The 15605-nt window shown below is 47.0% G+C and overlaps 1 protein-coding gene across 8 annotated transcripts in view; it reads right to left on the bottom strand.

Annotated features, from left to right (window-relative positions):
• Nucleotides 1-265: 265 nt before the first annotated feature.
• The window catches only part of LOC140420998 (group XIIA secretory phospholipase A2-like), a 227093-nt gene continuing 211753 nt past the window's right edge, over nucleotides 266-15605 (bottom strand). For all 8 annotated transcript variants that reach the window (XM_072505240.1, XM_072505237.1, XM_072505241.1 and 5 more), the window contains one exon: nucleotides 266-3550. In XM_072505240.1, the coding sequence (XP_072361341.1) occupies nucleotides 2996-3550 (555 nt within the window). In that variant the 3' untranslated portion in view covers nucleotides 266-2995. The remainder of the gene's footprint in view (nucleotides 3551-15605) is intronic.

The raw sequence follows: 15605 nt of genomic DNA, 5'->3' as shown, positions 1-15605 counted from the left end.
AACCAAATGGGTGTTTACGATAGTCAACAGTAGTTTCATGGTCATCGTTAGACTTTTAATTCCAGATTTTTATTGAATTCAAATTTCACCATCAGCCATTGTGAGATTCAAACCGGAGACCCCAGCAACAATACCACAACGCCACTGTCTCCCCTAATTCGGTCTAAAGTAGCGCCAAAGTACAAGAGATTGCATCTGATGCCTTAATTCATTTTATTATCATTCAGTTGACTTCTGCACAGTATTACTGAATCTCAAACAAACCTTTTTTTTAAAAAAAAAACTTTATTGATCCACACAACACAATTCAAGAAAGGAATCACCTCAGGTGATTACCGCCATCAAAAACCCACTGGATATTTAGTGTTTGAAGCACTGCACATTTCAATTGTTTTACAATGCACAAAGCACTAAGAAATTAGTTGTGAAAGTAAGTTAAAGTTTATATAGTTATTTTTTTCCAATGAATGCAATGAGAAAGGAAGGTAGCCCAGCCACCGTCCAATCTAAAAGCATTTGAATTCAGTGCTGGAGTGGATAAAAAAGCATAGGTTACATTGTTTAAAGTTTGCATTTTTATATTTATTAGTGCAGTCATCAATTTTCCACAATTATTAAAACTTTTTTCCAATCAACAAGAATGCAGTGGTTTCGCGGGGTAATAAGAGGGTAATAATGCAAGCTGCAACACAGTTCAGTCAACCAGGCAGGGTGAGCGTGGAAAATAATTTCAGAAGTGAAATAAGAACAAAAACATCAACTGCTCTCAAAGAAATATACCATAGATGCACCCTCACAAATGCAACATTTGCATGTATCTAGCATATTTTAATGCAAGAAAAAATACAAGGCGCGTCACAGAAGTGTAAACAGACAAACAGTGAATGTTAAGCCAAAGGAGATGTTCGGGGGGGGGGGTGTGTACAGGACAACGGACGATCAAAAGCTTTGTCAAGGAGGTGGATTTCGAGGAATGTCTTAAAAAAGTAAGAGAGGAAGTTTGAAAAGTTTAGGGAGGGAATTCTAAAGCATGGAACCAAGGTGCTTTGCCAAGAGTGGGATTAAGGCAAGGTAGAATGTACAAAAGTTGGGAGAGAATGGCAAAGTTATAAGACTGGCTTCCAAGGTAGGGAATGGTCAGACTAAAAAGGGATTTAAACATGAAGGTAAGAATTTTACTGATAAAGTCAAATTGCCACCTTTTTGGGGGGTTGTTATTGACCTTAGACTTTAAACTTCTAATACATTCCTAAAATAAATCAGATCAGATGAACAAGGGTGTCGAAAAACATGATTTAAGACCCTCAACTGCTGAACAGCTTCAAGGGTGGTAACTGGGCAATGAAAGAATCCAAGACAACATGAAGCTTGGATGAAAAGAACCATTTCAGCTGCCCCAATGGAATCCTTATTGAATGGGAAGAGGCTCTCTCTATTAAATACTAAGTATAATGTAAAGTAAAGATCTTTCCAAGTATTCTAAAGCCACATTTTATATGGCTGTAATCACTGGTTGAAAGATTTTTCCTACCTTGATAAAAATTGTCCACCTGAACATTTATTTGATGATGTAATCAAAAGTAAGCTTGTGGTAAAATCATTATTGAATGCTCAAGAAAGTCTAGTGGATTAGTAAGAAACAAAAATCATAATCCTTCAGCAAACAACTTACTGACTCAAAATGACAAATATTATTGGCCCAAACCATGTGAAATTCAACCCCTGAAAGAGTCTAGAAGATCAATTAGGATTCCAGGATAAGTCATGGAAAACCTAGGCATCTACAGCACTTCATTATTACCTTTGTGTGAAACATGCAATCGTCCATTTCTATTACCTCAATGCTTAATAAGCAGACATTTACACGTTCAGTTTCTAAAAAATTCAATAAAAATGCAACATGACAAAATTTGAGATGGAGATGGTTTCCCATTTAGATAAAGAAATTATTAATATATTACTATTAATATGTTTCCTTTAAACTTCTAATTCTCTTGCCATTTATTTTCCAAACGACACATTAATTATCCCAGCAAGTACTTATATTTGTCAGACTGGTACATTTGCAGTCAACATTAGCACAAATTAAGCTGCGAACTTTCACTCAGTTGCAATGACTTTTCTTAAACTGTTCTGAACTTCAAAACACAGCTGATTAGAGCAAAGAACAGGCATGTGGGGCAGGATCCCAGCTGCAACCCCTCCCCCATCCTCACCCCCAGACCTGGAATTGGGGGCTGGGCATCTTGCAATCTGGTGGCAGTGGCAAGTTTTAGAATTGCAGATTTCTTGACCAATAGCATAAGCTATGTCCCGTTCCCTGAAGTTTACTTCAAGTATAAACTGAGGAAGCAGAAGTCTGCTTATAAGGCATTCCTTCTCTTCTGTGCTTAAATTAAAAATACATTGCAGATCCCAATAAACAAAGGGTTGATCAAGGCCACTGCATTTTAAGACTCTTACAGCATTTACTCTCTCAATGCTTGTGCACAAGCCTTGTGAGTAATGTGAAAACATGACAACTGGCAGTGGTGCTGTATTAACAAAGAAATAGAACCACATATAGCAAATATCAACCTGGCATTGGCTATCAAAACAGTGGTAACACAGAGTCACACTGCTGATTCGGACTATTTTTCCAATTTAATTTGGCTACAATTCGGGTATTTTTCACGTATTCAAGGGGGTAAGCACCTCCTTTACCCTGCATAATGAACTACAAAGTAAATTCATTACTGTCTCTGCAAGGCATTCCTCTCAGAATGAGAAAGTACAACCCAATTTTGTTTTTAAAAAGTAACAGATTTCCATCGACCTTCTCATCTAACTAAACGTTTGCTTTACTTGAATACTATGGGCCACCTGGACACTTGCACGGTTTCTGGAAGTAAATTTTACCCAAGTAACCACAGGTAGAGACTGTTGTCTGAAAGTAAGAGGTCTCTCATATCAACATGCTATCATCATCAATTAAGTGTTCTCAATCCTCAGTCAGTTACTTGTTGGTGGTGTTCTGGCGTGATACAGCAGGATGCACTCTAACAATCTCTTCGTATTTTGGTGGTGGATCACTGTATGGTGTACTTGTCTCCTCCCCGCTACTTTCCACATGACCAGTGACCTCTTCATATGAAGGTGGGGGTGTAGCATTGGATAGTCTAGAAGAGACAGATGCAGATTGTTCCTGCACATATAGAGTTCTGTTTGATGGTGGGCCACTGGGTTCACTGCGGTCTAAAGTAGGTCTGGTACCCTGCTCGTGGTGAGATGGATCTGTCTGAGCATGTGACGTCTCCCGATGCACAAGGACCCGAGGTAGGCTCCGTGTCGTGCGGCTCGTCAGGTACCTGCTTTGTGAGTATGTTGGGCGACGTCGAGTCGCCTTTTGCAGTTGACACCTCCAGATCACAAAGAGTGCAATAACAATTAATAATGCTACACCGAGGAGAGGAACGACAACGTAGATCGCATCAGTGCGCTCCACACGTAGGCCAGAGTTGTTGCTTGGAGTGGTGTACAAATTGCTGGTATATCCCTTCCAGAACTCCATCTTTAAAAAAAGAGAAAGAAAAATTGCAGATTTGAAATCAGCCCTCGACTTTATTAAGATCACATGTTACAATTATTACATACTGCAAATTTTAGCAAACCAGAAAAGACCCATCAGCTAATATGCCAAGTATTTTAATTAAAAAAAAAAAAATGTTTCAATTAAGTTTTTAACATTTTATACACAATTACCAAACCCAGAACAAATACTTTAAGAAAATAAGAGAAACCAAGCACAAAAAAAAGACCAGAAACTCCCGCCTGCCACCCCTCCCCCAAGGAAACAGCTAAGAGGATCAACTCTCTGAAATACAATATAAATGGCTGCCATCTCTGATACAACCCATCAATTGAGCCCCTTACAGTGTACTTGACTTTCTCGAGGTGCAAAAACTCCCAGAAAATCCCCCAGCCATGCCGAGGCACTCGGAGGCGACGCCAATCTCCAACTCAACAGAATCCTCCAGCGAGCCACCAACAAGGCAATGGCCAAATCATCTGCCCCTCACCCATCCGCAGCTCCAGTTCGTTTTAAACCCCCAAAATAGCTGCCAGCTCCATATTTAGGATCGCCGACATGATATCAAAAAGAGTTCCAGAAACACACCAGCTTAGAACACGACCAGAACATGTGGTGTGCGGGCCCCCTTGAACAGTGCTCGCACCTATCTTCCACCCCTCTCAAAAAATGAGCTCACCCTCGCTGAATAAGGCTTGTTTGCGCACTTGAAAACGTAACATCCACCCCCTGCAGTGCCTCGTTCCACACCCCCTCCTCCAGTCGTGGCCATAGTTCCTACACCCATTTTCCCTTCACCCCTTCCACCAAAACCAGCTCTTCCCCCCACTATCCACACATACATGCCAGACGTACTACCCTCCTCTGTTCCTGCTTAGGAGAGAATCCGCTCCAGTAAGCCAGAAAAAAACCTTTGAACAAAATTCAGCAGCTGGAGTTATCGAAACCTGTCCAAACTTCTCCTTCAGCTCATCCAAACTGGCAAACCGCCCTTCCAAAAATAAATCCCCACTCTCTCCAACCCACTCTCTCTACATGCACAAAATTAGGCATCTAGCCATTCCAGCTAAAACTGATGGTTAGCACAAATCGAGGCCAGCCTTGAAACTGCCCCCAACTTAAAATGTTGGCGGAGTTGCCTCTATATTTTTAACATGACCTGCACCACTGGATTTGTTGAGTACTTTGTTGGTGCCAACAGAAATGGTGCCATTGCCAGTGCCCCAAACTTGTCCTCCTACAGGACTCCAACTCCATATGAAACCAGAGAGCCCTGGGTCCCCACACCACCCGGGCACCTTCTCCACGTTAGCTGACCAAGTGTTCTAAATAAGCCTCCTGTTCGAATCAATGAATTTACTGATCAGAGGTGATAACACTGCAGGAAGACACAAAGCAAAGGCTAGTTATTGCCCCACAGGTCAGCAAGGAAAGAGTCATTACTCCCAAACTGCTCTAAAAGTATTTTTAAATTACAGGAATATTGAACAGGAGATGCACGTGTCTTTCTCCATTGGTTGCTTTCGATAGTGTAAGTGTCCACATGCTTATATGTGTGAATCCACAAACGAGGAGGAAAAAAATGGATTCTGCCACTGGCTCAGAAAGTTAACCCAGTGAGTTGCTGAGCTAAATTGGGTATGGTAGCATTGTGGTTATGATACAGGTCGAGCAATCCAATAACATAACCACTTGGACCAATGATCAGAGTCGAGTTCAAATTCCATTATAGCAAGTGAAGAATTTTAGTTCCGTTAAAAAACTTAATCTGGAATATAAATGGTAACCATTTCATTACCAGATTGTCATAAAAACCATCTGATTCCCGAATGCACTTTTGCGGGAAGGAAATCTGCTGTCCTTACCTGGTCTGACCTACAAGTGACTCAAAAATCACAGGTTAAGTCTTAACTGCCCTCTGAAATAGCCAAGCGACCCACTCCATTGCAAAGAAGGCAACTTATTAAATGTCTGTAATTTGTTTTGGCTGTATTGAAGCACCTCAGATGCATGATCTATGTAAAAAAACTTGAATATTATGGGCTTTTTGAAATGTTTGTAATATTCTTTCAGATATTTTATGAATAAAGTATATATTTGCAACAAAAAAAAAAAATAAATAAAAAAAAAAAAAAAAAAAAAAAAAAAAAAAAAAAAAACTTACTACCACCTTCTCAACAGCAACTCGAGATGAGCAATAAATTCTTACCTTGGCAAAAATGCCCATATTCCATGAATGAATTAAAAAAACACAGATCAACAAGATCACAAGTTCAATGTCCCAGCCTGTACTGATTAGCCTCTCTCAGTTAGGAATGCACATGGAACACTATAATTAGCTTTGGCATTTCTGGATTAGGAGATGGAGGCAAAAATCATCCAGACTTCCTGCTCCCGATCACAATTCAGTGATCCCTGCTGATAGTGTGGACGTTTAGACATTGACTGAATAGGATCAGGCATGGTTTGGATACCCCCAGCAGTTAATAACCTACAATCTAACTTCAGGTTGACACACAAAGAATCTTCATCTGGATGAGATGCTGCAAGGAGTGACAAGGACCAGAATCTTCAGTAGAAGGAAAGAAAGGGCAGAAAAAGATTAGGCTTTGCCATTTAACTTCCTTCACCCATCCCCATACTCTTTCTGCGGTGGCTGCCAGTGGTAGAACTATAGGTTCAGGAGGGCCAAGCCTCCCATGTTTCTTTTCTTTTGTAGGACCTTCTGGATCCTCAGCACCCCCCATCTCCCCACCAAACAAACGGCATGACTGTGTTGAAAAAGACCTTGGGAATGCAGTGCGGGAGGGATCTAAACAAGAGTAGAAACCTGGGCAGTATGTTCATTTTGATCGTCTGTATTCTCCCTGTGAGTGAGTGTGGGAATGGGCCCCAGCTCTGAAGGTCCCTTTCGACTTCCTCCACCAGTCTCGTAAGGTTCCATTTGCGGATCCGTGTCCAGCCTATTTGGCTATTTGGATCCCCAAGTAGCGGAATTTGGACTTAATTTGCTTGAACGGCAGTCCTCCCAGCTCTGTCCTTTCCCCCTGCGGGTTCACAGGGAAGATCTCGCTCTTGCTCAGGTTAAGCTTGTAACCCTAGAAAGCTCCAAACTCCTTTAGGAGTTTCATTATACCATCCATGCTGGTCCAGGGGTGCGAGATGTAGAAGAGCAGGTCATCCACATAGAGTGGAACTCTATATGCTCTCTGTCTCCCCTTTGGATACCTCTCCACCCCTTTGGATACCTCTCCACCCCTTTGCCGCTCTGAGGGCAATCGCCAGTGGCTTGAATGCCAGAGCAAACAGCAGTGGTGATAGCAGGCATCCCTGTCTCATGTCTCTGTGCAGCCGCAAGTATTTAGAGTTGATGGTGTTTGTCCGTACGTTCACCATGGGGGCACTGTACAGTAGTTTCACCCAGGAGGTGAACCCTGGTCTGAACCCAAATGGTTCCAGTACCTCTATGAAGTACTTCCATTCGACTCCATTGAAGGCCTTTCCTGCATCCAGGGAGATAAGCATTTCTGGTGTTCTCTGCCCGGATGGGCTATTATCAGGTTCAGCAGGCGCCTGACAAAGCCCTTGACAAAGCCTGCCTGGTTCTCCGCGACTACATCTGGCAGCTCTCCGGCTCAGCAGATATAGCAGCCCATCCCATTCGGGTGTGGCCGGATCCTGGTCGCCCCGCATGTTCGGCATTGCCCCAATCTTCTCCAGATTTTCAGTGATTCGGCAGTCTGCAGTTCCTCAGGTTGTTGCCTGGCATGCTTTGTTCATGTGCCCATCCCCCACCCCGGGTTTAGCGGTCCACTTTGGTCTAAAAGTGTATAATTTCTGGTTTCCAGGAAGAGAGCCACATTTCTTGCACCCGCTCAGCACATACCCGTCACCGGAAAACGCCTTTGCCAAAGTTGACGCCACCATCCACCTTTCACAATTTTGCATAATTTTCCAACGGAAAAACACGGCCCACGCCCGATTCTATTCTTATCTATCAAGTCATAGGCAGAGAATCACCTGCAATGGCTTCTCTTTCCACTCCCACATCATTACCTCTGGTGTTTTCCAAGGATCTATTTCTGCACACCAAATGCCCCTATTTCTTTTTAAAAATATATTTTTTATTCTTTTTCACATTTTCTCCCAACAATAAATAATCAGTAACGAATGTAATGTCAATCCCCATATCAATAACAACGATCCCATCCTCCCACCAAACCCCAAACATTAGCCCGCATGTTAACATAAACAAATGACAAAGAGGAATCAGGAATCACCCATAGTCACCATTAACACATAAGAGTCCCTCCCCCCCCAACCCTCTCAGCCCCCAACCCACCTAATGTTCGATGTGATCCAATTCTCGAAAGTGCATAGTGAGTAACGCCCATGAATTGTAGAATCCCTCCATCCTTCCCCTCAGTTCAAATTTGACCACTTTAGAAATTACCCTAAACACCTCCTTCCAATAATCCTCCAGCTTTGGACAGGACCAAAACATATGAACGTGGTTTGCGGGACCCCCCCCCCCGCAACGTTCACATACATCTTCTACCCCCTCAAAGAGCCGGCTCATCCTCGCCCTTGTAAGGTGTGCTCTATACACCACCTTCAGCTGTATCAGCCCCAGCCTTGCACACGAGGTGGCGGCGTTCACCCTTCGGAGCACCTCACAACATAACCCCTCCTCCATACCCTCTCCCAACTCTTCCTCCCACTTTGCCTTGATCCCTTCTAGCGGCGCCTTCTCCTCCTGCAAAATAGCCCCGTAAACCGCCGGTACTACCCCCTTCTCCAGTCCCCCTGTCGGCAGCACCTCCTCCAGCAATGTGGAAGCCGGCTCTACTGGGAAGCTCTGTATCTCCTGGCAAAGTCTCGAACCTGCATGTGTCTAAATATTTCCCCCTGCTCCAACCATACTTCGCTCCTAGCTCCTTCAATCCCACAAATCGACACCCAAAAATCAAATCTTTTAGTGTCCTAATTCTTTGTCCCATCTCCGACAATTTCCATCCCACTTCCCAGGCTCAAATCTATGGTTCCCCCGAATCGGCATTTTGCTTGACCCTGCCCCCAACCCGAAGTGCTGTCGAAACTGCTTCCAAATTCTCAACAAAGCTATTACTACCGGACTCCCGGAGTATCTCCCCGGGGTCGTCAGGAGCAGGGCTGTCGTTAGCGCCTTCAATCCGGACCCCCTACCCAAACTCTCCTCCATTCTGACCCATTGGGAGTCAAACCCTCTGACCCAGCTCTGTACCTTCTCCACATTCGTTGCCCAGTAATAATACATCAGGTTCGGAAGAGCCAAACCCCTTGTCTGCCTTCTTCTCTGTAGTAGCACCTTTCTAAATCTGGCCACCTTCCCTCCCCATATGAACATTCGCTCCCTTCAATCTCTCTTAAAAAATGCCTTTGGCAGGAAAATCGGCAGGCATTGGAAAATAAACAGAAGTCACGGCACACGTTCAGTTTAACCGCCTGTATCCGACCTGCCAGTGACAGAGGGAGACCATCCCAAATCAGCTTTCACCCATCCCACCAAACTAGAAATGTTATACCTACGGAGCCCCCCCCCCAATCCCGAGAAACCTGCAGCACAATCATCTAAAGTGAGTCCCTGCCCTACGGAATGGCAGCCTCCCCCACCTGGCCAAGACAGCACAAAATATTCAGTCTTGTCTAGATTTAATTTGTACCCCGAGAAAGAGCCAAACACCCGAAGCAGCTTCAGTATTCCCCCTATTGACACACCCGGTTCCGACACGTATAATAACAAGTCCTAGGCATATAAAGACACCCTGTGCTCTATCCCCCTCGAACCTCTTAATGCGATGGCCAATGGCTCAGTCACGAGTGCAAACAGCAGGGGGGGGGGGGGGAAACAGGACATGGGCATCCCTGCCTAGTCCCACAGTGGAGAGAAAAGTATTTCAAGCTAATGTTATTTTTACGGATACTCGCCCTCGGCTCCTTATACAGTAGCTTTACCCAGTACCATACCCAGTGCGGAGCATAATCTGATATTGCAATTGCCGAGTACTCTGACCCCTTAACCCTAACCATTAGCGTCTTCCCTACCATGAATAAGTCGATTCCTTATGGACCACTGAGAAAAACGAGTACTCCCGCTCCCTTGGGTGCAGAAACCTCTAATCAAACCAAACAAAAACATAAACTCTATACCAATGTGAAGTCAAGTATGTTACAATACAGGTCAATGAAAAGAAAGTTATAACATTTATACATTTTCCATCTCCCCAATCACAGTCCACGACCTCTCTTCCAGCTCAACTCCTGAAGCTCCCAAGCCTTCTGCCTTCATGAACACCTCAGCCGCCTCCACCGTTTCAAAATAAAAATCTTTGGTGTTGTACGTCACCCTCAGCTTTGCCGGGTATAACATACCAAATCACACCCCCTTGTTGTACAGTGCCACCTTCACTCAGTGAACGCCACTCGTCTCTTCGCCAACTCCATCGTCAAGTTCTGGTAAATCCGAACTCTAGCATCATCCCACTGCACCTCCCGCTTCTGCTTCGCCCAGCTTAACACCTTCTTCTTCATGTGGTATTTATGGAAGCAGATAAGTACTGCTCTTGGTGGCTCATTTACTTTGGTTTTGGCCTTAACGACTGATGAGCTTGGTGTAGTTCACACCGGGAGGGGTCTTTACCCTCGCCATCAACTCCGCTGGCATCTTAGTGAAGTACTCTGTTGGCCTTGAGCCCTCTGCCCCTTCGGGCAAGCCCACAATTCTCAGATTGTGCCGCCTCGAGCGGTTCTCCAAGTCCTCGAGCTTTGCTCGGAGTCCTTTGTTGACCTTCACCACCCTCCGCAGCTCGTCCCCCATCGAGATGAGCTGGTCATTGTGCTGCGACACGGCCTCCTCCACTTCCTTCATCATTTCCTCTTGTTCTCTCACCTCGGCCGATGTCTTTGCCACAGCTAGCCTCATTGGGGCGATTGCCTCCTCCACCAGTGATTTCAGTGCGACAGCCATCTCCTTCCTCAACGCCTCGCAAACTGCTTCTCCAGCTCCACAGCCATCACCTCGGTCATCTTTTCCACCATAAGTGGTATGGCCCCATCACGCGGTTCGGCATCCACCAACTTGTCTGCGCTTTTACTGGTCCTCTCATTCGACCCGCATTTCCTCCCTTCTTCACAGCTATTTTTGGCACCCTTTAATGACTTATTATTTTTCCCATTCTTTCTTCAATCTTAAAATAAATAAATAATAACATTTAAAAATGAAATCTCTTCCCCCGGAACCGGACTTCAAACTCCTCAAACATCCATTTTCAGCGGGAGCCATCCGATGTGCTCTACTCCCCCTCTACATCGCGTCCTGAATTTGGGCCTTGCCTCGTGCCAAGCTCCGCCCCCCCGCCTCTCACTTCGGGCTCGATGCCCCCCCGCTCCAGCCGCCGGACACTCCCGCGGGTCTCCTCACTGGCTCCAAACTAGCTCGACCCGCCGTCCGTCCCTCAGGCCCCAAAGGCCAAAGAAATTTGGATTCAACAGACAACGGGGAAACCCCCAAAAATGACTGGGATATTGCGGACCGGCGGGAGCCTCTTAATGCGGCCGCTCCACTCGCGAGCGCCCGTTATGCCGGTACCTTATTGGACCTGGCAGAAATCACTTAAAATGTCAGCCCAAAAAGTGGAGGGAAACTCAATGTACTGCAAACTCTGTTAAAATGGCGGCAGAGAGAGAGGACTGAAGCCTGAGGGAAAAGCTCAGACGGAACGGTTAATGGCTTTTATGAAGGATGGACCACAGAAAAAAATGCAAGTAGACTGGTCGAGAGCCATCAAGGGTGTATTGGCGCGAGGACTTCTGGGTGCGGCGATGACCAGCTGAGTCGCACGTTTCGGCAGCTCCCTGTGAAACGGACTTTTGGGCTCTTGATAGGAGCCCCAACGGCAATTTTAACGGCTGAAAACACCGTGCGGTAAACCAGAAGGGTGTTCCCCCTGGACACGGATGGAAAAAGGAGAGGAAAGTGGCCGGATTGCAGCGGATCCTTTGGAACAACGGCAAGGAAGGCAAGCAGAAACCAAGATGGCGTCGGAAGGTGGCAGTTTCATATGGGGCCCTGAACAACAAGAGTTCTTGAAATGCTGCATGGAGGAGATAAAAAAGGAAATGAAGAAAGAGTTGTTGGCCCCGATATTACAGGCGATTGAAGGGCTGAAAGAGGAACAAAAGACCCAGGAGCAGGAGCTTCGGGTCGTGAAGGCGAAAGCAGCAGAGAATGAAAACGACATACAGGGCCTGGTGGTGAAGTCGGAGATACAGGAGGCACACCAGAAACGATCTGTGGAGAGGTTGGAGGCACTGGAAAATAACGCAAGGAGGAACAACTTGAGGATTCTTGGCCTTCCTGAAGGTGTGGAGGGGGCGGACGTCGGGGTATATGTGAGCACGATGCTGCACTCGTTAATGGGGGTGGAGGCCCCGACGGGTCCGTTGGAGGTGGAGGGAGCATACCGAGTTATGGTGCGAGGATCGAGAGCAGGAGAAGCTCCCAGAGCCAGAGTGGTGAGATTTCTCCGTTTTAAGGATAGAGAAATGGTCCTTAGATGGGCGAAGAAAACTCGGTGTAGTAAATGGGAGAACGCGGTGATCCGGGTCTATCAAGATTGGAGTGCGGAGGTGGCGAGAAGGAGGGCGAGCTTTAATCGGGCCAAAGCGGTACTTAACAAAAAAAAGATAAAGTTTGGAATGCTGCAACCGGCAAGACTGTGGGTCACATATCAAGGGAGGCACCACTGCTTTGAGACGGCGGATGAAGCGTGGACTTTTATTGTAGAAGAAAAATTGGAATGATTGGACTACGAAAATGAACGTTTGGACAAAGTGGTGGGACGAGTGGGGGGGGGGGGGGGGGCGAAGAGGGATTGTATGATTAATCCTGCGGTATGGTAACTTTTCTTTCTCCCACAGGTGGTGATGGGGGGAGGTGGGGAGGGAGAGGAGATGGGGCGTTGGCCATGGGAGGCGGGGCCGAGGGAGAGGCGCGGGCTTGGTTCCCGCGCTATGATAATTATGGCGGGAATAGAGAAGCAGGAAGGAGGGGGCGCCGCACGGGGCGAGCCGTGATCACGGGGGGAAGCCGAGGTCAGCCAGAGTTTGCTGACTTCTGGGAGCAACACGGGGGGAGTAATTACGCTAGCGGGGGGTCTAGCGGGGGGGGGGGGGGGAATTACTGGGTTGCTGCTGCTGGGGAAAGGGGGGAGTGGGTGAAGGAAAGGATGGGCGGGGGGGCACCGTCTGGGAGAAATACAGCCGCGTGGGAACTGGGCGAGAAGCTGGAAAAAGATGATGGCAAACCGGCAAGGGGGGGGGGGTGGGAAGCCCCCCAACTCGGCTGATCACGTGGAATGTGAGGGGGCTTAACGGGCCGATAAAGAGGGCACGAGTACTCGCACACCTTAAGAAACTTAAAGCAGATGTGGTCATGTTACAGGAAACGCACCTGAAACTGATAGATCAGGTTAGGTTGCGCAAAGGATGGGTAGGGCAGGTGTTCCATTCGGGGCTGGATGCGAAAAACAGGGGGGTGGCTATATTAGTGGGGAAGCGGGTAATGTTCGAGGCAAAGACTATAGTGGCGGATAACGGGGGCAGATACGTGATGGTGAGTGGCAAATTACAGGGAGAGATGGTGGTGTTGGTAAACGTGTATGCCCCGAATTGGGACGATGCCAATTTTATGAGGCGAATGCTAGGACGCATCCCAGACCTAGAGACCGGAAAGCTGATAATGGGGGGAGACTTTAACACGGTGTTGGAACCAAGGCTGGATAGGTCGAAGTCCAGGACTGGTAGGAGGCCGGCAGCAGCCAAGGTGCTTAAGGATTTTATGGAGCAGATGGGAGGGGTGGACCCGTGGAGATTCAGTAGACCTAGGAGTAAGGAGTTCTCGTTTTTCTCCTATGTCCATAAAGTCTATTCACGCATAGCCTTTTTTGTGTTGGGTAGGGCATTGATCCCGAGGGTGAGGGGAACGGAATATACGGCTATAGCCATTTCGGATCATGCCCCACACTGGGTAGACTTGGAGATAGGGGAGGAAACAAGAGGGCGTCCACCCTGGAGAATGGACATGGGACTAATGGCGGATGAGGGGGTGTGCTTAAGGGTGAGGGGATGCATTGAAAAGTACTTGGAACTCAATGACAATGGGGAGGTTCAGGTGGGAGTGGTCTGGGAGGCGTTGAAGGCGGTGGTTAGGGGGGAGCTGATATCAATAAGGACACATAAAGGGAAGCAGGAGAGTAAGGAACGGGAGCGGTTGTTGCAAGAACTTTTGAGAGTGGACAGACAGTATGCGGAAGCACCGGAGGAGGGACTGTATAGGGAAAGGCAAAGGCTGCATGTGGAATTTGACTTGCTGACCACAGGCACTGCAGAGGCACAATGGAGGAAGGCGCAGGGTGTACAGTATGAATATGGAGAGAAGGCGAGCAGATTGCTGGCACACCAATTGAGGAAAAGGGGAGCAGCGAGGGAAATAGGGGGGGTGAGAGACGAAGATGGAGAGACGGAGCGGGGAGCGGAGAGAGTGAATGAAGTGTTTAAGACATTTTATAAAAAATTGTATGAAGCTCAACCCCCGGATGGGAGGGAGAGAATGATGGAGTTTTTGGATCGGCTGGAAATTCCCAAGGTGGAAGAGCAGGAAAGGATGGGATTGGGAGCACAGATCACGGTAGAAGAAGTGGTGAAAGGAATTAGGAACATGCAGACGGGAAAGGCCCCGGGACCGGACGGATTCCCAGTTGAATTTTACAGAAAATATTTGGACTTGCTCGCCCCGCTACTGACGAGGATCTTCAACGAGGCAAAGGAAAGGGGACAACTGCCCCCGACTATGTCAGAAGCAACAATATCGCTTCTTTTAAAGAAGGAAAAGGATCCGCTACAATGCGGGTCCTACAGACCAATCTCCCTCCTCAATGTAGATGCCAAGGTCTTGGCCAAGGTAATGGCAATGAGAATAGAGGAATGTGTCCCGGGGAGGTTCATGAGGACCAAACTGGGTTTGTGAAGGGGAGACAGCTGAACACGAACATACGGAGGTTGTTAGGGGTAATGATGATGGCCCCACCAGAGGGTGAAACGGAGATAGTAGTGGCGATGGATGCCGAGAAAGCATTTGATAGAGTGGAGTGGGATTATCTGTGGGAGGTGTTGAGGAGATTTGGGTTCGGAGAGGGGTATGTTAGATGGGTGCAGCTGTTGTATATGGCCCCAGTGGCGAGTGTGGTCACGAATGGACGGGGATCGGCATATTTTCGGCTCCATAGAGGGACAAGGCAGGGATGTCCTCTGTCCCCATTACTGTTTGCACTGGCGATTGAGCCCCTGGCGATAGCGCTGAGAGGTTCCAAGGGATGGAGGGGAATACTTAGGGGAGGAGAAGAACACCGGGTATCTTTATATGCGGATGATCTGCTACTATATGTGGCGGATCCAGCGGAGGGGATGCCAGAAATAATGCGGATACTTGGGGAGTTTGGGGATTTTTCAGGGTATAAATTGAACATGGGAAAGAGTGAGCTGTTTGTGGTGCATCCAGGGGAGCAGAGTAGAGAAATAGAAGACCTACCGTTGAGGAAGGTAACAAGAGACTTTCGTTACCTGGGGATCCAGATAGCTAAGAATTGGGGCACATTGCACAGGCTAAATTTGACGCGGTTGGTGGAACAGATGGAGGAAGATTTCAAGAGATGGGATATGGTAGCATTGTCAATGGCAGGGAGGGTGCAGGCGGTTAAGATGGTGGTCCTCCCGAGATTCCTTTTTGTGTTTCAGTGTCTCCCGGTGGTGATCACGAAGGCTTTTTTCAAAAGGATAGAAAAGAGTATCATGGGTTTTGTTTGGGCCGGGAAGACTCCGAGAGTGAGGAAGGGATTCTTACAGCGTAGTAGGGATAGGAGGGGGCTGGCACTACCGAGCCTAAGTGAGTATTATTGGGCCGCTAACATTTCAATGGTGAGTAAGTGGATGGGAGAGGAGG

The sequence above is a fragment of the Scyliorhinus torazame genome, chromosome 5 (genome assembly GCF_047496885.1).
Source record: "Scyliorhinus torazame isolate Kashiwa2021f chromosome 5, sScyTor2.1, whole genome shotgun sequence".
NCBI lineage: Eukaryota > Metazoa > Chordata > Chondrichthyes > Carcharhiniformes > Scyliorhinidae > Scyliorhinus > Scyliorhinus torazame.
This window is presented reverse-complemented; position numbering and strand designations above follow the sequence as displayed.